At 36.1% G+C, this 26,076-nt stretch overlaps 1 protein-coding gene across 2 annotated transcripts in view; it reads left to right on the forward strand.

Annotated features, from left to right (window-relative positions):
- Positions 1–26,076, forward strand: part of ZCCHC7 (zinc finger CCHC-type containing 7) — a 116,357-nt gene that overhangs the window by 78,949 nt on the left and 11,332 nt on the right. For both annotated transcript variants that reach the window (XM_032205901.1, XM_032205902.1), the window contains 3 exons: positions 648–773; positions 2,537–2,707; positions 14,653–14,688. In XM_032205901.1, coding sequence (XP_032061792.1) covers positions 648–773; positions 2,537–2,707; positions 14,653–14,688 — 333 coding nt within the window. The remainder of the gene's footprint in view (positions 1–647; positions 774–2,536; positions 2,708–14,652; positions 14,689–26,076) is intronic.

Consider the following 26,076-nt stretch of genomic DNA (forward strand, 5'->3'; position numbering starts at 1 on the left):
TTCCATTCACTTGTCCATAATCTTTTTTTCAGTTTTTAAAAATTAGATGCTCACTAAGCAATAGGGTTTGAAGATAGAATTTTCAATTCTGTCTGCATAAACAGAAAGTATGTATGAGGTCATTTGAAGAGGGAGGGTGTTTTCCAGCTTCTCTTTTAACTTCTTTTTCCTTTTTTAAATCATTCTTTACAATTGCAAATTGCAGATTTGGTCTAGACTTGTTTAGCATTGTACTTTGTCCAAGAAGCTTCCCTTAATGTGTGCCAGGGAACTTGTAACTTGCATTTGCAATTAATCTTAGTTATATTTGCATTCTGGGAAAAATTCCAGTTCATCATGAAATAGCACAGTGAGTAAAAGTGTCTCAACTAATAAAGTGAAAGCAAAATTTCATGGCTTTAGTTTTAAACAGCAAAAAAAAGCATGTCCTGAAGTGGAAGTTCAAACAAGACAATAATTTTTCTCTAGATGATGCCAGTTTCTCTAGAAGAAAATTATCTAGTTCAAACCTGGATATGCAAATTGTATTTGTAAGAAGTTAGATTCCTAACTGAACACTACCAGCAGTGAACTTTATGAATTTCTAGCAAACATTGTGCCATAGAATCTCAAATGATAAATACATTTTTCTGTTTTTGTCTCCCCAGGCACAGATCTGTAACTATGCAAGTGTGAGGCGTACAAGTGTGCGGTACTACACAGCTGAGAAAAATGTTACCTGCAAAAATTGCAGTAGACCAGGTCATTTGTCCAAAAACTGCCCTGGTCCAAAGGTAAATGCAATATCTTAATTGCCTGTAGATACAGCTGTTGTTTCTGATTCTCTTTTATGATTGCCATTAGAAGATTTGCTTCAGTGGTTTGTTATTTCATTGCTCCAAGTTGAATGGTAGCTTGCACAAGATCAGTTTCCTGTATAAAAATAACTGGCTGTTTTGTGAAGGTGATTACTTTATTTAGTTTTTATAAAGGAAAAAAAAACATGAGTACAAACAGATTAGAAAGAGAGTTAAGTACAAGGTATGTATATCTTTTTTATACTGTAGAACAAGTTTTAAGAACTAAAATATTTTTAAAATTTATTTCAACAAGAACATTAAGGAATCCAAGAATCACCCTTAGTAAACGAATGAAAACAGATGTCTGTATAATGAACCATAATATGAATAATGTTAAAAGTTACTGACAAGATAAAATTACTTTAAGAAGGTTGGATAGATGCCAAATATTTAGAAAGTTTGTCCATGAGTTAGAGGTTTAAAATTCAATCGCTATATTGTGAACAAGTGATAGCAGTTGCATGAGGGTCTGGATTTATCAGTCCCTGCAACAAAGCCTGCAAAAATCCATACCTCATTCACTGAGGATGCTACCTACACTGAGATTTTGAATATTGACATAAAGCAAATTCTTTGAAAGCATGTATCCTGTGACTACATCCCAGACAGTTGAAACGGAGTGAAGGTGCACTCCATCACTGGAAAAATTGTCTTTAAACAGATAGGGCTTTGGTCCCAGAGTACTTTTTACGGTTTTATATTTGCCAGTCCGAGAGGCCGTCTGTGTGTATTTGCATGAGTCACAAGGCATGGAGCTGAGTGGTTGTGGTAGGCTGATCCTGGCCAACAATTAAGCCCCAATCCAGCCACTCACCCACCCCCAGTAGGATGATAGAGAGAACTGGTAAGGCAAGAAAAACTCATGGATTGAGATAAAGACAGTCTCATAGGGAAAGAAAAAAAATCAAGAGATGCAAAGGCAATGTCTACTTTGGACCTCCCCATGCCCCCGCGCCTAATTTTATTGTTTATCATGATGTCATATGGTAAGGGGCATGTCTTTGGTCAGTTGGTGTCAGCTCTCCTGGATGTGCCCCCTCCCAGACTCTTGCCCACTCCTAGCCTGCTGGCTGGAGGTTAGTGTGGGAAACAGAGAAATCCTCAAAAGCTGTGCAAGCACCATTCAGCAACAGCTAAACATCAGTGTGCTATCAACACTGTTGTGGTCAGTAAACTAAAACACATCCACATATGGGCTGCTTTGAATAAAATTTACTCCAGCCAGACCCAGTGCAGTGGTCTGTAGGACACATAATATCTGCAAACAATTCCAGTATGTTGTGTCACATGCTGTATATCATGTTCCTATGATACACTTACACGTTTCAGCTTTCAAGAAGTCTCCTAAAAGATAAGTGTTCATACAGAGTACCAAACACTTTTTCTCTGAGTGAAATACACTTTCCAATTTAATGTTAATTCTTGCTGTATTCACTGAGCAAGTAATTCTAGAGAATTTAATATGTGCTTCTGATGTTATGTCCAAAATAATAAAGTACTGGGAATCTATGCAGTTTTTCACTATTTATAGTTCTCCTTCTCTATAGTTTCTCTGTGTAACAAAATTTCTATGCAATTCCTGGTAAGCATTTAGGATGATTTCTTCTTCATTTCATCTTTTGTGGAATTTTTGTTTTGTTTTATGTAATCTTTTAAAATGTACTTACTTAAGATACTTCTTTTGTACTTCTCTGTAGAAAATTCCCCCTTGTTGCCTGTGTGCAGAAAGAGGTCATCTACAAAACACTTGCCCAGCACGGTTTTGTTTGAACTGCTGTCTGCCTGGCCACTATTTCAGGGAATGTCTTGAGAGAGCCTATTGGAATAAGCACTGCAGTCGCTGTGATATGAAGGGGCATTACGCTGATGTGAGTATAATCCATGGCAAACAACTCATTCACTATTGTTTTTGTATCTGTCAAGAGCTGAAGTTACACGAACCACAGTTATTTCATATTTTCTTTCATTTTATAAAGTGCATATTTGTATAAACTTATGGAAGTATTGTACCTGGTATCATGAAGGGTGGTCCAAAGAAAACTGGAGCATTGGAAACACACAGTCTTTAATTTACTTTTGTCCAGTTTTAGTTAGGGTGGTGAAAAATGTCTATTAATATGGTTTTGTACTACTCATCTCTTTTAATAAAAGGATTTTAAAACCTAGAAAGTGCAGTTCAAACATTTTCAATGTGGTGGTTTTAAAAAACAGGGGAAATATGCAGAAAAAAATGTATTCAGTAAATGGAGTGTTTAACACTTTATTTTACTCTGCATGGAGAAACATTGAAAATATTAGCAGCAGATAAGGAAGAGAACATTTCTGTTGAACAGAAAGTGTAAGGAGGTTGAAATTAGGAGATATGTATTGCTACAAACATGCTAGACAGAGGTAAAGAATAGCTCTGATGCTCTAACAGTTCCAGATCAATGACTTTACTAAGGTCACATATTCATCAATGAAAAAATTATTAGAAGTTTAAACTAAAGTCTAAGTGGGTTTGGGAGACGTTTATAACTGTGTTGTGTTTTATATTGCAAATGTCCTTTATGAACAAAATGGAAGTGGTACATTCTATTTCTTACGCAAGTAGAGATGAATAAAAAATTTATCTGACAGTAGCTTGTAGGTATACATGTCTACAACCGTATTTTCACATCTTGGATTAATTTCTGCCTGTTTGTCAGTAGAGTCCTCTATTATTTTTGAACATGCAAAAAGAAAGATAATGATGACATTAATTCTGTATCTAATTCCATATCTCTATGAACAGGCCCTTATATACATACTGTAAGAGAACTCATAAAGTAGTGGAACAGTTGAAAAATTGTTCTAAATACTTCAGTATTAAAAGGAAAATATTGATAAAAGCATGGAATGTCTGCAGTCTACTGGTGTCTGTTTTAATCCCGTAAGAACCACACTGATGTTTTCCAACTTCAATACTAACACTAAAAAAACAACATTTTCTTCTTAGACCAACGTGGCTCATACAGCTCATCTTGGGTGGGCACTCTGGTCCTGTAACCAGTCACTCTACTTCCTTTTTCATATTTTCTTACACTGCTGCTATGTCTAAGCATTGGAGAGAAAAAAGTACTTGGTGCAAATGATAATACTTTACTTAAAAAAACAAAGGCTTTACTTAAAAAAACAGAGATGTTATCAACCTTGCATCTGTATTCATGGTAAAAATGTTTCCACCAGTTGGGAATATGAAAGATCTCTTTTCATGTATCTATGAGATACTTGCTACAAGACTGAATGTTCATTTGTATTTCCCATCAGACTCTTGACTGTGTGTTTCAGGTTGAGCAGCAAAATGGGAGAAGAGTTTCTATTTATTTTGTAGAGATGTGGAGCCCTGTAAAACACATGCATTCTGCTATTGTTATTTTTAACTGGGCATTCAAACTTGTCTTGGATAAGTGAGTGAATAACTTTGGCATAAAATTAGCTATAGACATTTTAAAAATGTTTGAATATTTTAAGGATACTGAGGTATACTAAAGGTCATTCAGAAAAAGTATATTCTCTACACAGAAGCCTAGATGGGAGTGGTAAGGGCTTGGGCATTTGCCTTCATTTGGGTGAGACTTTTTCCTTAAAACTTTTACCATGTAAATGGTGCTACTATAGAAACACATTCTCCACGGCATGATCTCCCTTCTCAAAAAACATCTCTTCAATTCTTCTGAATGCATTTTGAAAAAAGAAACTAACTGTTGACAGTCTGCCCAAAAATATTATTACCACTAGAGAAAGTTAGTAGACACTATACAGTAAGTGTAGTCATCATCAGCTCCTTAGTAATCACGACTCCTGGATCTAAGGACTGTAGTGCCATGCATCACCACTGCATGATCTGAAAGAAATCTAAAGATTTTGAATAAGCACATTTAACATAGTTATTAATGTCACGTAGCCTACGTAAAAGTTTCTATAAATATTCCAGAATGTGTGTATTTATATATATACATACATATGTTTTATATATATTATATATATATATATATATTTATAAACAGAAGCTTTTTGTAGCAGCCTAGAGTCCTCAAAAACCAGCAACTTTGCTTTCATTAAGTATGGTGTACTTCAAAGCTAGACATGACTATGTTTTAAATTTTTGCTTCCTGCATGAACAATTTTGTGTGAATTTTCAGTACAGGGTGAACTATTTTGGCAAGAATGTTCCAACTCTGTTGGACACTTGCACAAAAGCATTTTTAATACTGGTGAGAAAGTATTGAATCCTATAGCAATTGGAGGTTTGGTAAAAGAGTAAAAGTGATTGGCAAAACAAGCAAAGTTTTCATGATTAATAACTATGCATAATGTGAAACATATGGAGGGTTAGGCAAAAGTATATTCCAGTGATGCTATCACTTTATGAGATTAAGTGGTACTAAAAAAAATACATTTGGAGAGGTCTTCTATTTGTTCTTTTGTGTTTTGTACAAAGTCTTTCCCAAATAGTCTGTAAATGTGGTAGTGCTGAATTATATTTTAAAAATATAAATCAGATGAAGGTACTGACTTTTCAGTAGGACACTTATTTAAGTTTAGTATGAGGTTTAACTGCGACTTTAATGTGAAGATTTCTCTTTGTGTTTTGTAAATCACAAAATCACAGAATGGTTCAGGTTTGAAGGTCCTTAAAGACCACCTGCCAAGGGCTGGGATGCCACCCACTAGATCAGGTTGCCCATGTAAATAAATACAGGTAAAAGATGTACTTTGTCCTTTCTTTAACTTCACTGTGGGTTTTCAGTAGCAGTGGTTGTTATAGTGTAAGAGCTGAAAAGATGAATTCAGTTTGAAGGCATTTGTGACTGATTTGATCTACTAATGTAAAGCATACTTATGTCATTTTTTTTAACCTCATATGAAATTACATTACATTAATTTACATGTCCCACAGATTCCTTCCTGATACATAGCAAGTGGTCTTTTATGCTTTATATTGTTTCTCAAACTAAAAGCAACTTAAACACAAAAATATAAGAATAAATGGCAACCTGTGTTAAAATCAGCATAAATTCCTACCAGCTAAATTTTCTTGCTAAAGATAGGGTGTAAATGTTTCCAAACACTCCTGTTTGATTCCCCTAAATGTTATTATTTCTGAAATTCAGAAACATTTGATATCTCTTTCTAAATGTCTCCTCCTTTCCTTTTTTTTTCTTCCATTTGGTCAAAGATGAAGAGAGATCCTGAGAAGACCTTTTGTTCCCTTTCACTGAATACAAAAGTTTATCTGAATAACTGTTCTAACCTGATACAGATTATCTTCCATAACCTCTGTCATTATATTCAATCCCTATTTTGCAGCATCGTGGAATAGTTGAGTTTCAATGAGTTGTTTGACCCGGTAGCTTACCAGTCAGACACAGGAAGCTTCCCTTGATATGCTAGTTAAGTGTCATTTCTAGATAGGATGAGAGGGAGTGTGCATTGTACTGTACATGTATCCATCCTGTTCCCCAAAATTAGTTGTTACTGCAGCAAATAATGAGAAAAATAAGAAATTAAAGAAGGAAAAATGAGAGTTTGTTACAGGATCACTCTAGACAATGATATTTGGGATATGCAAATAATGCTCAACCCATTTGTGATGCACAAACATTTACTTAGTAGTATTTCTTCTGGTATTTTTGCATGTTAGAAATTTAAATTCAGTTTTCTTCTTTTAAATGTACTTTTGCTCATAGCTAGTATTTACACAGTACCATTCCTTTGAAGAACACGAAGGGTATATTTCTGTAAACACTTTCTGGTAAGCAATTGGAAGTGTAATGTTGAGCATTTTTTACTGGACCCTTTGAGGCAGTCAAGCACACATTTGTGCTTAACTCAATGGACAAGACACTGGACAGAATCCTTCCACTCTAAGCAGATCTACCAGGACTCTGCAGAGATGTGGCACAAGGAGATTCATGCCTTTACAGCACACAGACACTACTAGCACTGACCCTGTGCATATTGGCCTGGAATGCCTCAGCCCAGCATTGGCTTCATCCCCTAGCCCAGCTTTGCTGCCCAAAGGCTGCCCTGGGCTGGCATTCCAGCAAAGCTGTGCATTTGTCACCTCACCAGCAAGGGAAACCTTCCCCCCTTAGGAGAGCCTCTGGTTCCTGCTCCCAGGCAGCTTAACCCCTTCTGCAGCCAGACCTCCTTCCCCTCCATGCCAGGTTGTCTCAAATCACCAGTTGTCCCGGCAGTTATGATCTGAATTTCCCCTTCAGTAATCCTGAGTGTCTTTTCTTTGCATCTTTTGCCACCTTTTCCATTTTACATGTTTTGTGAAGCCAGTCCTCATAATTTTATTTTCTGTAGGGAATTGAGTCCTCTATCACCCCCAAATTTAAACTCTACCTAAATCGTACAGATTATCAGGAGCGTTACAGCCTGTGTTTTGGCTGTTCACTTAGGTCCACAATTAAATCAGAAAGGCTTGTCTCTGAAACTTTCTTATAATCTCATGCCTGTCATGAAGTAGCATATCTGTTCAGTGAATGCCAGACCATATAAGTAGAATTTCATCTGTCCTGGCAGCTTAAATGTGAGAGTGCAGTAAAGCAGTCTAGAAAAGTGATCAAAGAGCAATTAGAAAAGGAAGAAAACTAACAGTAAATCTTTCTTCAAATCAGGGCAAGAAGCTTGTAAGGCCAACAGATGATCGAGATATGAAAGGAATGTTCAGCCAAGATAATTCCATTGCTAGCAAACTAAAAACATTTTTTTTGGGCATCTAATGTTGGTTGTGGAAGAAATTTGGGACATTTTCACACCAAAGTATTACTTTAGGGAGCAAATCAGGATGGAATCACTGAAATTTAAGATGACAAATGAATTCTAACCAATTACCAGAACTAGATAATAGTTATCCAAAAGGTGTAAAGGCACTGAGTGGTGAAATAGCTTGATGACTGAAGGTGGTGTGTAACCTCTTGACTTGTGTCTGATTGATAACTGAATAGAAAATACAATGATGAATTTTAAAACAGGTCCCGGAAAAAGCTGGACAACCAGGCCTGCCAGCCTAATGTGTACACCAGGCAAATTAACTGAAACTGTAATAAGTCAAATACGAAGTGGGTGTATAAATATGATATGCATGGGAGAATTCAAGAAGGATTTTATAAAGGAAATCCCACTTCTCGGAAACCTCTGGAGTTCTTCAAAGGAGAATGTCAAGAAGCATTTGTGTGAAAGTGATCCAGTTAACATAGTCTACAGTTTCCAGAAGGCATTTGAAAAAGTTCCTGACCAAAAGCTTTTGAGGAAACCAAACAGGCATGGAATAAGAATATAAAGGTAGAATATGCAAGTGTGACATAGAAAAGTGTAAACAGCAGAATGACAATATTTGCTAGGAAGACTGAACTTAGTGTCTCAGTGATGTGAGCCAACTGTGAAGACATGCACAGCAACTGTAATAAACAGCAAAATAAAATGGCAGATGAATTTTAATGGCACTAAATGTAAAGTAAAATGCCTGGGAAAAAAATAATTGCAGCTTTATATATGAAATGATGGGCTCTGAGCTCTACTATTCAGGACTCAATTTTAAACTTCGAAGATACGATTCCAAAAATAGGATCACTTCATTGTTCAGAAGGTGTGAAAAAAAGCTGATGGAATACTAGGAATCACCAGGCAAGCAGTGAAGAACTGGGTGCAGGTTTGATCCCTTTCTTCTGCACCCTTCAGCACAGCTGCATCTCTTTAGCCAGGGAGAGAGATGGCAGAGGAAAGGATCTGTAAAGACCTTCAAAAGCCTCTGTGATGGGAGACAGTGGTTAGGGATCAGTTGTTTGTTGCTTATTCTTGTACAAGAATTAGGGGCATCTGATGAAAGCAGTAGGAGTCATGTTCAGAAAAGACAGATGAAGTTGACTCTTCAGGCAGTAGGTAAAAGACCTGTGAGGCTCTTTACCAAGGGATGTAATAGATGATGAGTCTGCTCAGGCGCCAGAGGACACTGAACCAATTGATGGAAGAACAATTCATTGAAGGTTATTGAATACATAAGAAATTGTATTCAGCTTGGGAAGTCACTGACCTGGAAACAGCTGAATGTGGAAGAGTACTAGGGAAAGGAGGCAGACTTGCCTTCTTTTTAAGGTCCATGAGACTTGGGCTTATGGCCACAGTTAAGAGACAATGGGTAGGTGATTTGATGCAGTGTAGCCTTTACTCATTTCAGACAGTAAACTGATTGTAGTAACAGATGCATGTATCTGTGCCTCTGTTAATTGCATCCTTTAAAGAGTTATGAGTCCTCTCCATGGGGCAATTTTTCAAAAATCCAAGTGATGTACAAAGCCCAGTCAGTTCACCTGTTCAGTATCAGTCTGTCTGTATCATTGTGATGTCTATGGTTCCTGTAGGAACTAAGGTCAGACTACAAGTTCTGCTCAGAGCCTGGAGCTAAATGAGTCCAATGTTCTCCAGAGTTCTCCAAAATACTCTGAAAACTCTAGTGCCACCTTCACAGAGCAGATCTTGAGCTGTTATCAAATTCTTTGGACTATCCAAAAAGGCTTTAATCTGTCTTTCCCAGATCCAAAAAGGCTTTAATCTGTCTTTCCCAGAAAGACCACTCAATTTTACTGTGACACAAAGGATGCAAAACAATCTACCATGCACGCTCTGTTTCAAAGTGACACTCTCCACAGCCATGCTTTTGTCAAGAAGAGAATATGAGGCAAGTCAAGGTACTTCATATAGTTTGATTTGAAAATGTTCAAAGTTATTTAAAACTTCAGGGTAATACATTTATTACTAGTAACTTTCCCCGAGACAGCTCTAATAATTTATAGGCTCATCTTGGATTCTGAGTCATATTAGAAGAGCTGAACCTAGTGTGCTTTCATCAGGAAAGTTATCAGAGAAGCATGTAGCAGAGCTGTTCAGATGTTTTGAGTGCTGCTCTGTTTGACCATATGCTGCTCCAGCTACAAAGATGCATGTCTCTCTTATGCAATGTTACTACCTTGTCTTGCATATCTGTGTGTACAAATACATGTCTGTATGTATATATTTGAGGTGTACATACATGTATATACAGTTATGCTTATATACGTGTATGCTGTAAACATCCTCCGTTTTGCAAGTTTGGTGGCAGTTCAGATGGATGTCTTGAGGCTTGTGCTCTACAGTCTTGTGTGCCAGCTGCATGGGTGGGAAGAGAAGTTCATAAACAGGATGATGTGGCAGGAAGGAGGCAAAAATGGTAGGCATAACATTTCCTCAAACACTTACGTAAAAACAGCATACAGATACACAGTGCACTGCCAGAGTTCACCGTTGGAGGTGGCAGGCAGCAGTGTCCTGGTCTCCCACATTCTTCAGCTGTGCAGTGTCCACTGGCTCCATCTGTGCATATCTGCACACTTCAAACACGCTCTGAAGCAGTGCTTCTGCCCAAAAAACAGGTGTGTACTTCAGTTGGGAACTTCACTTATCTTTCTTTAAATGTCCTTTTCTGGCTGTTTAAGCCACGGGCAGAATGTTTTCTCACAGATGATTTCCTTCTGCCTTCACTGCTACAAAGTGCATGCTGCTGGTTACCATTGGTGCTGTGCCAGTGTTGGCAGGGCTGGATATGGCTCTGCACGGGCTGGACCTTACCAAGGGTGTGCTCGTGACGTTTCGGCCAGGGGCTTTTCCACCAGTGGTGCTGCATAGCCTCCATCCTTCTTCTCTGCCCTTCTGCTGGGCATTGTGAGAGAAAGCAGCAATTTTGTCATTTTTTCCTCACAGTCGTATTCCCCAGCAGCACTCCCTTTTTTTCTCACCTGCCCTGAGTCAATTTCTGTCTAATCGTAAGCATAAGTAAACATTACCAGGAGTCTTTGTAATCCTGGTGGTTAAACACCTCAGTTCTGCGTGCAGCGCTGGGAGTGGTGGCCATGTGAGGCTTAGCTTATGGGGAAAGGGTCTTGACATCTGTTTGTGCAAGAGTGTTTCTGGAGTGATGCATTGTGTATTTTTTGCGGCTGTTCCCATGCGGAGGTGATGAAAAGTGTGTGTTTTGGCAAATCTTTTGTCTTATTGTGGTCGCTTACAGCGGGGCAGCTCCTAGCAGCCGCTGCTTTGACAAAGCACCAGAGGATTCTGTTAAAAAGTTGTGTTTAGTAATTGTAGTCGTCGTGTCAGACCATAACTGACTTGGAGCTGAAGGATTTTTGCGAGATGAGTAGCTGTGCCAGCAGGGACCCAAGTCTCCTGGGCCAGCCGCGCTCTCATTAAGATTTGCCGCTAGCCGTGGCGGTGTTCGGCAAGTATGTGACGTGCATGCTGTTATTGTATGCTTGGCTTGTCAGCCTGCAGCTTTCTGACACTCACTTATGTCACTCTTTATTCAGAGAGGAAGAAGCTTTTGATAATTTGACAAGACAAGCTCTTAAACGATCTAGGTCATGGCCTTCACTGTCTGTGATTGTGAACATATTTCCTGAAAGCCCTGTCACTCATCACAGCTACATTTTCTCCCGGGGAGCCATAGGCCCATCCCGGTCTCCTGTCAGCGCGTGCATTTTGGTTATTCATACACCAAATACAGTGGTGGGGTTTTTCCTCCACATTTGCGAATGCTGGCGTGTTAGTGAGGCTAATCCTTCCCGCGCGGCGCTCCCAGCAGGGCCGCCGTCCAGCGCCCGGCGCACCCGGCAGACGACTGGCCAAGGGGAGCGGAAAGGAGGAAAGGCCGCTTAGCGCTGTTTTTGTGTTTGCTCACTGTTGTGGAAATATGAGAACTGGTGGCAAGGGCCTTGTCTATTGAGCACTTGAGTCCTGGTCTGCTGTCAGGGGCTGTTTCAGATTGAGTGTTTTATTTTCTTTGATGTTCACATTTGAGAATAGGGAAGTGGGAATTAAACAACAGATGCATTAAGCCGTTGTTCTGGTAAAACAATAATTAGCACCTGATAAAATTCAATACGGGTCAAAATGCACAGTATCTAGTCTTGATTCATCTGGTGTGGCAAACAGAGCTGGTTTGTGTTTGGATATGAATAATAACCATTCCAAATTAATCAAATGTGGTTACAGCAGAAATGGCATTATTTTTGAAAAATTAATTGTGCAGAACTTGTGCAGAAAAAGGTGTGCAGATTTACCTAAAGATATTGAAAACCATCCTTTGTATATCTTTTCTGCGGCTGTAAAGTGGTGGCACTGCTTTTAAGAGTAGTCAACTCTTGTGTTCTTACATCTAAATGCTAGTAAGGTCAGACCACTGGGGCAGGAAATAAATGCAATTTTATTTTAATGTAGTTCATCACACTGCCATCGTGCTTGTATACCACGAGGGCTTTTCTTTAAATGAGGGCCATTCATGGCTAAGTACTTTTAAATAAATAAAAATCACAGCTTTGGTTGTTGCTGTATTTGGTTATTCTTTTTTCCACAGCAGGGCATGCATTTTTTTTTTTCATTTCAGAAGCCAGTATTCAGTAGTAATTCTTAATTACATTTTTTGTTGTTCTATGATAAAAGATATAGACAGTCATTCTGAGCTGATGCAAGGTAATAAGACTCTAAGCTAAAAGCATCATTTTTAAAAGGCTGTTCTTTAGCATCTGATTTAGACTATTGTATTCAACTTCTGACTTTTCGTAAGTGATCATTGTGACGATGAAAAGTATTATATTGAATCACCATCTGAATGAAGAAAGAGGCTTGGTGAATTTTCCTTTACCTTCTTCCTATCTCCCTTAAGTTTTCCCACAGCCTTGAAGCACACTTGATGATGATAATAAAACTTACCTCTAGATAGCATTGCTAAGTAGTTGGGATTGTTCCTCTTGCAGAGTTTTGTTAAGAGCTGTGCCAGTTGTAGATTCCCACTTTGAGTTTCAGATTTTCACTCTAAATGATGTCTTTGATCCAGGGAGGAAAAAAAAATATATATATTATTCAAAAAATAAAGTAATGTTTTTTATTATTAAATAGCTGCTGTGTAAGTAAAGGTCATATCACAGAGTGGCATTTTGTCAGTATATGACAACTCATTGATTGCGATTTTTCAACCATATTAGTCTGGGGACACTGTGGTAATCGAAAACTACCCAGAACTAATGTATAAATAACTGCTTGATACCCCTGTGCTAAACCAGAAAGTCTCATGTATGGTTGAAGCTTTATATAGTTTTGAGGAAGAAACTAACATCTTTGATACGATATTTTTATCAGGTAGAGAATGTTTATATATTGCATCTCAAAATCCTGTGCAAGAGGAAAATCCTTTTGTTTGCATCTGAAAATAGCTCGAGTGTGTTCAAACTGTCAAATATTGTAGTGTTTTCCTGTTAGAAATATGATGTACTTCACACATTTTCTTTATAGAAATATTAATATAAAACTCAAATATTTACGTGAACTATTTGAGTAAGATGAGAAATATTGAACCATTACACAGAACAGATTGTAAATTTTTCTCCAGAAAATTGTGTTGCAGACAGAATGAATAATAAATAATATAATTTCCATCACATCTGCGAAAAACTTACTGAATGTACCATAGGGTGACTGTCAAAAACTTGTGTTTTTCTGTGAGAGATTCGATGGCTAATATTGATTGTTGTGTATTGTTGCTGTTTTTGCTTTTTTAATTAACATGCTTTGTCAGAATAAAAGAAGGCAAGAGTTATGAGAAAAAAAAATATTAAAAATCTAAATAAATGTTACTAGTACTAGTTTACAAGTAGTCATGAGAGTTCAATGTTTGAAATTATAGCTACATCATATTATGTAGAAGCCATGGAATAACTAATATTTCTTCTTAAAATACTGAAAATTGAGATTGACAAACCAAATCAATAATTGTTCAAATGATTAAGAAGCTATTTTAACAGAAGGGTGAATGTTTTAAACAAAAGTGAAAGACCTCCATTGAAGTAGCTGTGTACACACTCTTAAAAAACTAAAATGGCTAACAAAGTGGCAGTGTTTCTTTATCTGTTTGTGGCTTGAGGAGAATAGAAGAAGACGGAAATATTGACAATTTTGTAAAAATATCAAGAACAAGTGAGAAATTACCCTATGTCATTGATCACTAGCACATTCTTATTTTGTTTAAAGAAGAAAATTCACATTTTCCTCTTCCCTCTTTCTTACGTATTCCTTAGGTCCATTGTCTAATTGTAGTGATTGAGAATCTACTCTGTAAAAAATTTTACAATGGGCTGTCCTTACAAGTTGGTTTGCAAGACTTGCAAGTTATTTAAAAAAAAATAATAATAAAAAAAGCAAGCAAGACATTGTAAAAATTGAAACATTAAAGCAATCTGCTATGCTTCTTGTTTACAACTCATCTGACATTAGGCTACTGAGGATTATTACATGTAACAATTATGTTTTGATTAGGATAGAGATATGTACAAAAATACTAAAATATTTTTATTTCTACATAAAAGGAAGGTACCTTGTGATTTAATTTCCAAAACACTGTATAAATGTAAAAACGCAGAAAATTTTAAATTTCAATTAATTTGTGTTTGTTTTACAGTATTAATACTTATTATAGTTAAGAGCATGCTACTCTCCCAAACTTCTAACCTTCAGAGAAGAAGGGGAGAGAGAAAACTGTTACTGGCTTTCTGACAATGGCAGGGAGTGTGTTAAACCAGTGTAAAATTCAATTAAACTGTCTAGCCAGGTTTTTGAAGCTGAAATGCAGACCCTTTCAGTTAAGCTTCTTATTTTCCTGTGACCGACACCGGTGGATACTGTGTTATGCCAAAACCAACAGGCTGTAAAGCACCTTGTTTCATGCTCCTAGCTGATCAATATTTTTATTTTCCAGGCTTGCCCAGAAATATGGAGGCAGTATCACCTAACAGTAAGTAGAAACACCTTTTTTATTTTCTTCTACACCCAACCTATTTACTCTTCTGTGAACTGCTGACCATAAAATATAGACAAGCATCTTCTGCAAGAAGATAATAAACATCTGAAGAGTTTTTGAACTGAAGAATGCAATGAAACACTGTCAGTATTTTTTAAACATCTTTAGAACTTCTGATTTTGTTTTTATACTGTAATCATTAAATGAGTGTCTTGCAGTACTCTCTCCTCTCAATGACTACATTTACACATATAAAGAGAGTTAAATTTTAAGTTGAGATGCATAGCAGAAGCAATAATCCCATCTCAGATATCCCAAATTCTGGTAATTAATCACCATTAATGACAAAGCTCTGTTTTTAAAGGAATAAAATAAATCTCAGCTAAAGAGAGATGTTAATTTGAGAAATACACTTTATAAACTTTCGTAGATGATTGCCAGTTGCCAAGAATATAGCTATCCTTCTGTGACATGTGTGAGTTGATCTTTAATCATTTAAGCAAAACAAAACAAAACAAAAAAAACTTTTTGAACTGTAGCGGTATATTACTTAAGGGTTTTCCTCCTATGTAAAAGAGAGACAAAAATAAAACAAAATGCTTTCAAAATTGGCTAATATTTAAGCCTGGGACACTATTTAACTGGTTAAAACAGTATTTAAAGAATTGGTATCACAAATGTTGAATACATTAATTTATAAAACTTCTATATATAAAACTACCTTTAAATACTAGGATATTTGCTGTTCATCTGAATCTTTGTTGTCACTGCTGTCCAGATCTACCTCTTACTATTTACCTGTTATATATTTTTAATCACTGTTGTCCATTCAGGATAAAGGAGAAAAGTTTGTTCAGTACTTTTCTTTACGGGTGTTTGGTGTGCATATTTTCTATGAGCAATAAATATGGCATGTCTTTTATAATTTGTTGCCTCCACCACTTCGTAATAGTGGAATACTCTTTTTTTTTCTTTTGGATTTTGCTAAAATTAGAGAAAAACTGTGCTGACAACCTCTTGCTTTTCTCTTCTGTGTAATCATTTTAAAACAACGATCAGCGTTGGAAATCCTCCACTCTCTCTGAGCACTTGTAAACAGAACTGAGGTAGTAATTTTTTTAAAAGAGTTTAGGAATAGGTGCATTTACTGAATATTTCTGCTTGTATTTTTTAAATTGCATGAAGCAAGAAAGCAAATATTTTCATTATATTTTTTAATGGTGCATATAAAAATATTTTTGAAATGTTTATGATATCTGGAGCCTAGTAACCACATATATATATTAGGTACTGCAATGTGATGGGTTCTGTTTTTACTGAGGTATAAGATTTCATTTTATTTTATTCTTGCTTGCCATTGAAGATTCCTCAAAAAGCCAGTGGTGATCAATACTTCAAAAATATTTATTTTTGTAGAAATTACAGAAGAGCTAAAAAGTGGCCAAGTTTTTGTTATGAAAACATTTGAGGTAGCTGAGGTAGAAAATTTTAGCTAAGAATTTTGTAGAAAGTGTTCTGAGTACTTTACCTTGTATAAAAGTAAAAGCATTTGTTCAAGAGCTCTTGTAGACAAATAAAATAGTTACAGAGTGTATTATTAACAGTCCTGTTTAGAAATTATTAGTGCTATTTAGAGACATTTTGAAATGTAGTCAAAAATGGATACACAGAGATAAATAGGCTTGGAGTCGGACACTAGCTACTTCTAAATACTTTTGTGTTTTCCAGTAGACTGCAAGTTATCTGTAAATAAGAGTTATGATATCTGGGAAATACTTTGCACTTCTCCATTTTATGCATGGGAAGAGCCATTGTGACTCATTTAAAGTTACATTAATAGTCAGATTAAGACGAATTTTCAAAAGCTATGTGGTAGAAGACATGCTTGATATTTTTAAATTAGTTTATACCTTAAGATAATGTAATATCTGAGTTGTTTAAATGTATGAGGCCCAACTTTTATTTTTCTGTTTAAATATTTTTTGTACCCACAGCAGAAAAGACTAAATAGTTTTCTTGAAAGAATTAAAACTTCTTTAATAGAATAATGTATATTGTGTATTTTTGTAAAGAATTATAAGTAAGAAGTAGTTTTTTTACTCCCGTATCATCACATTTGTATTTCGGTATAGAAATTAGATTATAATTTCCCTAGTTTAGAATAAATGCTTCTGTACAAAACGGTGTTTAAAGAAAAATAACACAAGTTACAAGTTACATGTTAAACTCCTTTTGTGGTTGTTACTGTGCTCTAGAAACTGCCTGGTTATTACGAAACAAACAGAAGCTACAGTGGGTTTTTCCTGTGCTTTAGCCATTGATTTAAACTGATATTGGTAAATTGATCATGAGTGTCACACCTACAGGTAAATGTGTGCACAAATAAAACAAGGTATTCCAATTTTCAATAAAAGAATACTTTTTTGATGTTACTTACAGAGAACCATTACAAAATTTGTCTAAATGTTTTGCATTATGTATTCTTCATTAATTACTGTGAATGTTTGTTAAAAAACAGACAGCCTTATACCTTTCTCTTTTGTGAAGCTTTTGGTGATTTTATTCATTATCTGTGTCTTTCCTAAGAGATGGACTGCCATCTATTGACTTATTGTAGCCCCTGCACAGGAATGCGGATTGACTAGAACAATGACTAAATAATAAATCCATTCTGCTGTTATGGATGGTGGTAGGTTTTTGTTTACATTAGCTGTGGTGACAAATTTTGGCACATTACAAACAATTTGTTATATGGGCAGAAATGTCTTATTCTAACCAAAATAGACTGGTGATGCAAGAAATCTTATGAGCAGTTGAAATGGCAAAAAGGATTATAAGTGGAATATTTTAATTTGCCCTTTGATAGAAGAAAAGATTATCACATTGTATTCAAGGAAGCTTAAATTTAAAGGATCTGTGATAATCAAAGGTTTATAACTGGATGAGGTTAGTTTCTTTAAACTTGTTCTTTCAACTCTTTTAAGTAAAAATGTTCTGTAAAAAAAAAAAAAATGGTGATGAGAAACTTTTGCAAATCATTCTCATTTTGCCTGATCTCTGTATATTTCTCCTGTGTCAGAATAGGGAAATTACATTTGTCAAAACATATTTTTCTTTATATAGGTATCTTTTTATTTATCCGCAATAAATAGGTCAGTTTTGATACCAGCTTATGTTTATCAAAGAGGCTATTATCAATTCAAATAATAACACAATTACTTCATTTGCAGATCCAGATAAACAGTTTTGATCATGGCTTACTGCAGTGTAAATAATAATAAGTATAATTTTTTCAGTGTCAGGGCATTTGAAGGTCTCATAAAGCTTTTTGTTATAGATTATTAGGAAACTTAGTGTATAACTTCATTGTTCTAAATGCCAGCTACTCCACAAACCCAGAGAAATGTGATCTTAGCTCCAAAGAACATGCCATTATATCACTTTTTCCCACATCTTAAGGATATTGGGGGTGCTTTTTCATCATCAGAATGTTTGGCTCTTTTTATTTTTCCTTTTCTTGTTCTTTTGGATTTTTCCACAAAAGGTAGAAGCATTTATTAAATATTCTGTACTCAAGTGGAAAACAGTTTATGGCCATGCATTTACAGAGAAAGGAGTCAGGGGAAATACTTGTGAGATTAAGGCACCATACAATTTTCATTTGTTCTGTTCAGTTTTGCAGTGTATACTTAAAAAAAAAAAAAAATACCATCAATAAAAACAAAAAATGATAGCATCCTTCTGCATTTAACTTGGTATCTGGTCATGTAACTAGTTCCTGTGGCAGCTCCCATTTTAAGTAAATCTTAGCATGTTGGAGGGAAAGAATAAGCCTGCCGTAGCCCAGGCTTAGACATTCATTGTGGAGTCTGCGGCTGTGAGTTTTGTGAGAGAAAGCTGTTTTCCATTTCTGAAAAATGGCCAGCTAAATATAGGAACTCGATTAAATATTAACCACATATAGCTTTGGAGAAATAGCAGGATCCAGAGCTGATACTTGGTGGGAGCATCACTTAATGGAAGAAAGTTTGTTTACGTACTGTACGTGTACTTGTACTGTACGTGTACTTGTGGACAAGACCTTGGGTGCAGACCAACCCCCCTTCTGGAGGTCGGCTGATGGTTTACTACTGGTTACCTCATGGCACTGATGAAAGGTATTTTGTAAGCACTCTCATTTCAACCCAAGAAATTACATCACTGGAAAATAAAGAGATTTTTTTTTTTCCAGCACATAGCGAGCCATGTTTTGCTCAAGGCGCGAAGCTGCACTGTGTGAATTCTTTCATGTGAGCCTGGCTGAAACAAAGCTCAAACCCTTCCTGCCTGGTGGCAGCTGATAGCGGTACTGAGAGAACATGCAAATGGACACCTCAATATTTTGAGATAAAACAAAATATGCACTGTCTGTACATAGATCTCCCTGCGTTTGCAATCCTGTTTAATTGTTCAGAGGGGCTAATGGTATACAAAAATGAACATAGCAAGGCCAGCTCGGGAAGAAAATGTGGATGCAATAATCAAATAGGAATTCGTATGGCAACTATTAGTATCATCTTCAGAAAGTACATGCAGAGTAATGAAATTCTGTCCCCAAAATGGACAGCGCACAATTTTTGTTTTTTAATTTGTTTTTCGGTATGTACGCATATGTTAAAAAGCATATTCTGCTTGGACTAGGTGGTTTCTTTCTGCAGAGATTGCTCATGTTTAATAACCTCTTCTACCCTTGTACAGCTCTGGCAGTAAGGACTCCTTCCCCCATCCCCTGTCTTCACTAGTCTCATTTATATTAAAGCTGCTAGATCAAGATGGCCACCAACAGAGTTTTAGAACAACCAGAATTTTTAACTAGCAGAAGCTATCATTTAACATGCTTTTTGACAGTTTGTTAATCTTACTTTTAATCCACTTACATAAAAGAAGGTGAACCAGGAATTGGCTGTTTTGGCCTCTGTGCGTAAAAGACATGAAGGGACAATGAATCTTTTGTGTTTAAATTTTGCGCTCGGATTTCTTTGTGTGCCATTATTAAAATCCCTCATGGCCTGCCACATTTTTTCTGAAATAAAAATGTAAGCAGTGTTGCTTAAAGTCAATTTGTATCCTTTAAAATGTGGCTTTCGTAAAGAAAACATTTTAAATGTTATTCTGGTGCAATATACTGAAGCTTAAGAGATAGAGTGTTTGTTTTCCAGAGAAGCATTGTATGTTTTGTGCCAGTGAAGGATGGGTGTACAAGTATTTTCAGGAAGAGATTAAGCTTGACTTGCCCATGTGCAGGGACAGGGCTGCTGCAGTGGCTTTGAACATGTGGTGACATTGGCAGTGGCATTTCCTCTGGTCCTTACATGATACAAGGTTGCCAGACCACTAGATTGTCATATTTATGCTAAATATAATGGATTTCAGCATTTGACAAGTTTCATTATGGTTGTTTTAAAATAATTCTTATGAATAGTAAATATGCCACCTAGTTTATGCTCTGGACAGTGTATTTTCTCGTATTTTGGAAATGCAGAGCAGGCCCTCATGTCAACACTTAAGCTGCCATTCAGTGTGATATTTTACAGTGAAGTCAACACAGAATTTCTGGGAATATGAGTTGAGAGTGAGGATATCTATCTCCTCTGAGACTGGGGGAAAACGAGGACACCTGGAACATGAAAGTGTCCCCACTCTTGCCATGGAGAGAAAGGTGACTGCGTGGTTCTTGGGTTGCATGAAAACTTCATATTTTCTGAGAATTTATGGTTGCCTTTTTAGCCAGGAAAGGAGGTGGAACAGATGTTTAATAACAGTTAGCAGGTATTTTGTTTTTAAATTATATGCATGCATTGTTCAAGGCTTAGCCACCTATCATTTTTGAAAGTGCCGTTCTGAGATAGATGCTTTGTAAATGTCTGCCTGCACTTTACAGTAGTTCTGGTGGAAATGAGTATGCTAAAGGTGGTTGGTATTCTATCTAAAAGGTCTCTTGGATTTCATTTTATGTTGTTTTTATTTTTCCGTACTACTTATAAATTGTCCCACATTATTGTTCTCTTTTAAGTTTCATAGATTTTTGAGGATGTCAGAAAACTAAACCTAAAATCTGTTTTTCTTGAAAGAAAATGTATTTCACAAAAAATAGTAATCTTTCTGATAGCTTTTATGACACACCAAAAAAAAAAAAAAAAAAGGGCTTTCAGGTTCTGAAATAACTTATTTTGAGCAAATCCTATTCTGTAGCTTTCAGTAAGGAATATTATTAGAAAGAATTCTTTCCTTTTTTATTTTTCCTCAAGACTGTATTTAAAATAATACAGAAAAATCAAGTAGCTTAAACATCTTTATACAAACATACAATGTCTACAAAAAATACTGCTTAGAGTTTGTCTTTTCAGGAAGTAATGTGTTTTACCTAATGCGTCTAGCCGCTTACGAGTACTGAATGAGGAATGATGTTGGGATGAGGGTGTTGATTAACTTGAATTAGAAAGTTCTAACTGATAATTTGTTAAATGCCAGCATGCCTTTGCACTTGCACTTTCTTCCATGGGAAAGAGTTACAGTTTTTTGGTACTTCCTTATTATGGAGGACAGATCCTTTACTGAAATCTCTTTGTTTTTACATCACAGAATTGTAGGAGCTACCCCATCTCAGCATCTGGCTCTTACTACACTAGACCAGAAAGCTAAAATGACTCTTATGAATTCCAGACTCCGGCACGGACCTGAGAGGCTGTTTTGGATGGACTGTATAATCCTCCAGCAGCACAGTAATCAGCTGTCACTTACCTTAATCATTTAAGCATGGTAGAAAGCATGCCTGCTTTCTCTAACGTTTTATCTGTCTCATGCTCTTCCCCATCTGCCTCCCCAGAAAATAAAATAAAAGGTGCTTTTAAATTGAGGGTTAAAGACTGATTACATCTTGACCAGAAATTGCATTTTGATATATTTCTGGAAACAGGCTGGGATTTGGGGAAAATAGAAAGCCTGGCTGACTGAACCAAATAATTTCCATTGCTCTGATTTTGGGGTTCCAAATAACCTCTTCAAACTGTTTGATAAGTAGCATCCCCCCGAGGATCCCTAACTTCAATATGCACATTATAGGAACATTTGTGCACATTTAACATATGCACATTTAAGGAACTCAGTTTTCTGTGAAATTGTGTATTTTGACCCTGCCTTTAACTGGGAAAAAGAGAAGAAGAGAAGGGGTTGGAAATCAGAAGCTTTATATATTGTAATAGTTTGAATATTAAAATATGTGGTTAACTAACCTGTGAGTGCCTAGGAAGTTATTTGTGCAGTATGCAGCATTTTTCAGATGCTATGCCAGCAATCCTGGTGGTAAAATGAGCTCACGACTGGAAGAAGACTGGGAAGAGCTGCCTCTCACCCCTACTAACTTGTTGGCAGGGATTAGTCTATTCCCTACATATAAACTACTGTCTACTTTCTTTGCCCAGCATACATTACATTTGTGACACAACAAAATTCTTAGATAAGTAGTAACTTAAACAGAAAACAGGGCAATCATGGTAAGATTCACTGCTGAAATTTTTCCCTAACACACATAACTGCACTTCTGTTAAGTGAAAGGATTAACTTGATCTTTTTATTAATGTTTGCAGGTTTAGTAATCATTTTCTTCTCTCATCCTTTAATTTGAGAAAACAAACTTCTGCAACCATTTAAGTAATTTTCGTTATTTCAAGTCTTAACAATCTAAATAAGGAAACTAGCAGTTTTCAAGCTGAAATCAGATTCATGATGCATTTTAGAAACAGGATTCTAGTTGAGAAAAAAATCAGTATTATGTGACTTTTTTCTGCAGTAAATTTTATTTGTAAAAATTCATTTTAAAGTTCCTACATTCCTGAAAAATATTTTTCTGACCTTGACATGAAGGTGTTTTTTCTCAGTTTTATTAGAACTTAGAATTAGTTTTTTAAAATTCCATAGTAAACCAGTAATTATGTGATTTATCAGATATGCTAAAATATATATGAATTGTACTTTTAGGTAATTAATATAAAATTTATTTTGCTGCACTTTTCTATTGCAAAGTGGAAAAAGTCTAAAATGCCACTGGAGCATAAATATCTCTCGACTGTTTACACGTATTTTGTAACCATGAATCATACTTTGCTTGTCACATCTCTACTCAATAGCAGTTTGTAAATTACGTGCGTTAGTAGTACTGAAGCTGTTGCATGTTATCATACAAATACTTTGCATTTTAAAATCTTACAGGTGTTTAGCACTGACAGTCTATTTAGCTCTGCTATGGCAGAAGCGTATGCAACTGTCCATGTTCTCTGCCAGAACTGCTAGTTCATCTTGTCAATGATCCATGTATTAGGAACAGCTAAGAGCTCATGTTAGACTGTAACTTTCTCAAGTTATGCTTGATCATGTTAATAATCTACAGATTAGGATTCCTTAAAAGTGATCACAGATTTAATTCTGAGAGGGGCTATCAAGTCAATGATATTAAAATGCTTGTTAAGTCCTGGCATGTGAATAAAAAAGATACATTCCTAGTGACAGAATTACTCTGTTCCTGTTTTCATATTTTGGAAACTCAAGCATAAAGGCAGTTTAAAGAAGGCCTGTTCAAAGTGATGAGTTGTATACGTCATTATGCTATAAGTATGTACTGTTTTGCCACCTTACTGGATTAGTGTCAGAGCATTGGGTTATTTGGATAATATATTATCCATAGGTATAACAAACATAATCCAAAAGACATGAATATAACTCAATTGGGCACAAATAGTTACTTCTCTTGGCAGCACTTCACATTGAAACAAATTACAACATTGCTGTCATTGGCTGTTCCTTTCATCTCCAACAAAATTTGAAAAACTTTTTCTTGCTGCTTCTTTACTTATGTTACTTTATAGTCTGATCTGCCTCTAACTTGATGAGGCTCCTTTTCATTGTTCTATCTGCTGTGGTTCTGCAATACAGACAGCACCAGAGCAATATTACTGTGTATGTCACAGATGTATTTTGTACAAGTTTTGATTCTCCAGAGATATGAGAGAGGAAAGATTTACAAGAAGAGGTACTATTTTATAGTACATAGGTGATACATTTTAAAAAAAAAAAAAAAAAAAAAAAAAGTCACTGATAGGTTTCGGAGGCAGCATCAAGTCCAAAAGCTTCTGCTTATGTCCTTTCTTTTTTTTTTTTTTTTTTTTTTTTTTTTTGTGTGTGTGTGTGTGTATGTGTGAAACTTAGGGGTTCTGTGCCTGTTAGAAGTTCATCATCATCTAGCTATACAGAAAATAATTTGCACACTGGCAATTTTAGTTTGTCTCTCAACTTTGCAGTTTAATTCTGTTTCTCAGGTGTATTTGTAACTTTATTCAGTGTTTAAAAAAATGAATGGTGACTGCCTGTGCTTGAACTTACACATGCGCTGAAGGATTTCTCAGGACTGTTTGATAATCCTGAAATATTTTCTTCTTTGAAAGTAATTACACTGGATTTGCACATGATATCTAGTTTCTGTTTGAATTCTTCTGATGGCAGATGAGAGCCTGTTTGAATTAATTCTGCTTTTCTGATGATGGTATGAGGAGGGAAAGAGAGGGAAAGTGACAACAGTGAGATACTCAAAAGTTGGTTTGCAGGAAACAGCTTTGAGCAATGAGGTATCTGTGTGATATGAGAGAAGAGAAATCTGAAATTTTGTGATCCATTTTTAGACACTGTAGACTATTTAGAATGTCCCAAGTCATATAGAAGTAAACAGCCTTAAGTAACAGAATCATTTTAAAATGTGTGAGGACATGGAAGAAGCTTTTCTTTGTTAATGGTTATCTAAAGGCTGTCAGACATTTCTTCAAGGACATATTCTGGATGACGTCGCTTGTTATAAAGCTAGAAAAAAATAATTACAGTATTACTGAATATATATGATGCTCTTAAATAGAGAAAACAGTAAAAATTATGGTGAAATATATGAACATTAAGATGCACAGTTAATATGTTGGTAATATAAGGAAAATTTTTAGTTAAAATTGTGTGTCAATAAATGACATTACAGGTTGAAGCCTAGGTGCCAGGGAGTTTAAAGAGAAAGGCTTGGATTATTTACTTAGAGTGTACCCCGTTCTAAATAATGGGGTACAAAAACTCACTTCTTATGCACCACTGTTCTATCTCATGTGCTCTCGCAGCATTATCTTTCATTTGCTTGTCTTCACCTAAATTTAGCTGTGATCAGAAATCACTTCAAAATAATTATTTATTAAAAATGCTTGCCTAAGAGAGTTATTTGAAGTGTGTTACTTCCTCCTTTTTCATCTGATTGTGAAAGATGATTAGTACATGACATAAAGGTTAAAGAGATAGAAAGGAAGCTGTAAATCATTTAGAATGACAGTAAAAATTAAAACCTTGGGCTTTATTGTGTTCCCCAGTGTATTAACTAATAAATATAACCATGCTTTAGTTCTGTTCATCTTCTGATTTTACCGGCTTTGCAAATGTTTGTGCTCAGATTAATGTAGAAATGTATGTGTAAGTATGCATGTGCTTATTGCCACAACTGTGTGTGTGTAGTGTACGCCTGTAAGCGCCCTCTGTATGCCTATGTCTGAAAGTGTATATATATAAAAACACTTGGCAAGTCTCGTAATAAACATTCATATAAAATGTGTCCCCATGCATGAGTCTCCTCCTCCTCCTCCCTTGCCTCTTCTCCCTTGCTCCCACCTCCCCCACCCCACTTCAAAGCTTGTGGTCCTTTTTCCATCCTTGTACTAAAAGGTTTCTTTGTAAGCCAGGCCATTTGTCCATCATTGTTTGGGGTCCAAACAGTGGTAAAATACCCTGTCACCGATCCAGAGTGTTGTGAATGGCAGCTTCTCTCCGGACAATTGGCGGTGGTGCCGAGAAATATTCCTGAGAGGATTATTTAACCTTTCAATTTAGGGGGCACAAAGCCTGGCTGATTAATGAACTTTCTGATGGGCGCTGATAAGCGGATCTATTTCTTTATTTCCTCTAAAAGTGATTCCTTCTCCTGTCCCATATTACTATAATCTTAAACATAAAATGTAGCAAATAGATTAAAAAACAGCACTAAAGAGTTTATCTGGCTGGCAAACTGAAGGAGCTAAATTAAAATTGGTAATGAAAGCAGTGGCTGAGCCCTGTATATGTTTTTTAAATGTGCTGTGTATTTTGAAGAGACTTATTCTCTAGCTTGCCTGGTAATGACTGCTTTTGGTGCACAGTCCGGGGCTGGCTTCTGTTATCCCCCCAAAAAAATGAGTTGTGTTATCTGGATGACTGCAGACACATATGCATCCCCCTTTCTCACTGCATGGGCAGACAAGGTCGATAGCATTACAAGGTATTTGTGGCAGTGCT

Source organism: Aythya fuligula, chromosome Z (genome assembly GCF_009819795.1).
Source record: "Aythya fuligula isolate bAytFul2 chromosome Z, bAytFul2.pri, whole genome shotgun sequence".
Classification (NCBI taxonomy): domain Eukaryota; kingdom Metazoa; phylum Chordata; class Aves; order Anseriformes; family Anatidae; genus Aythya; species Aythya fuligula.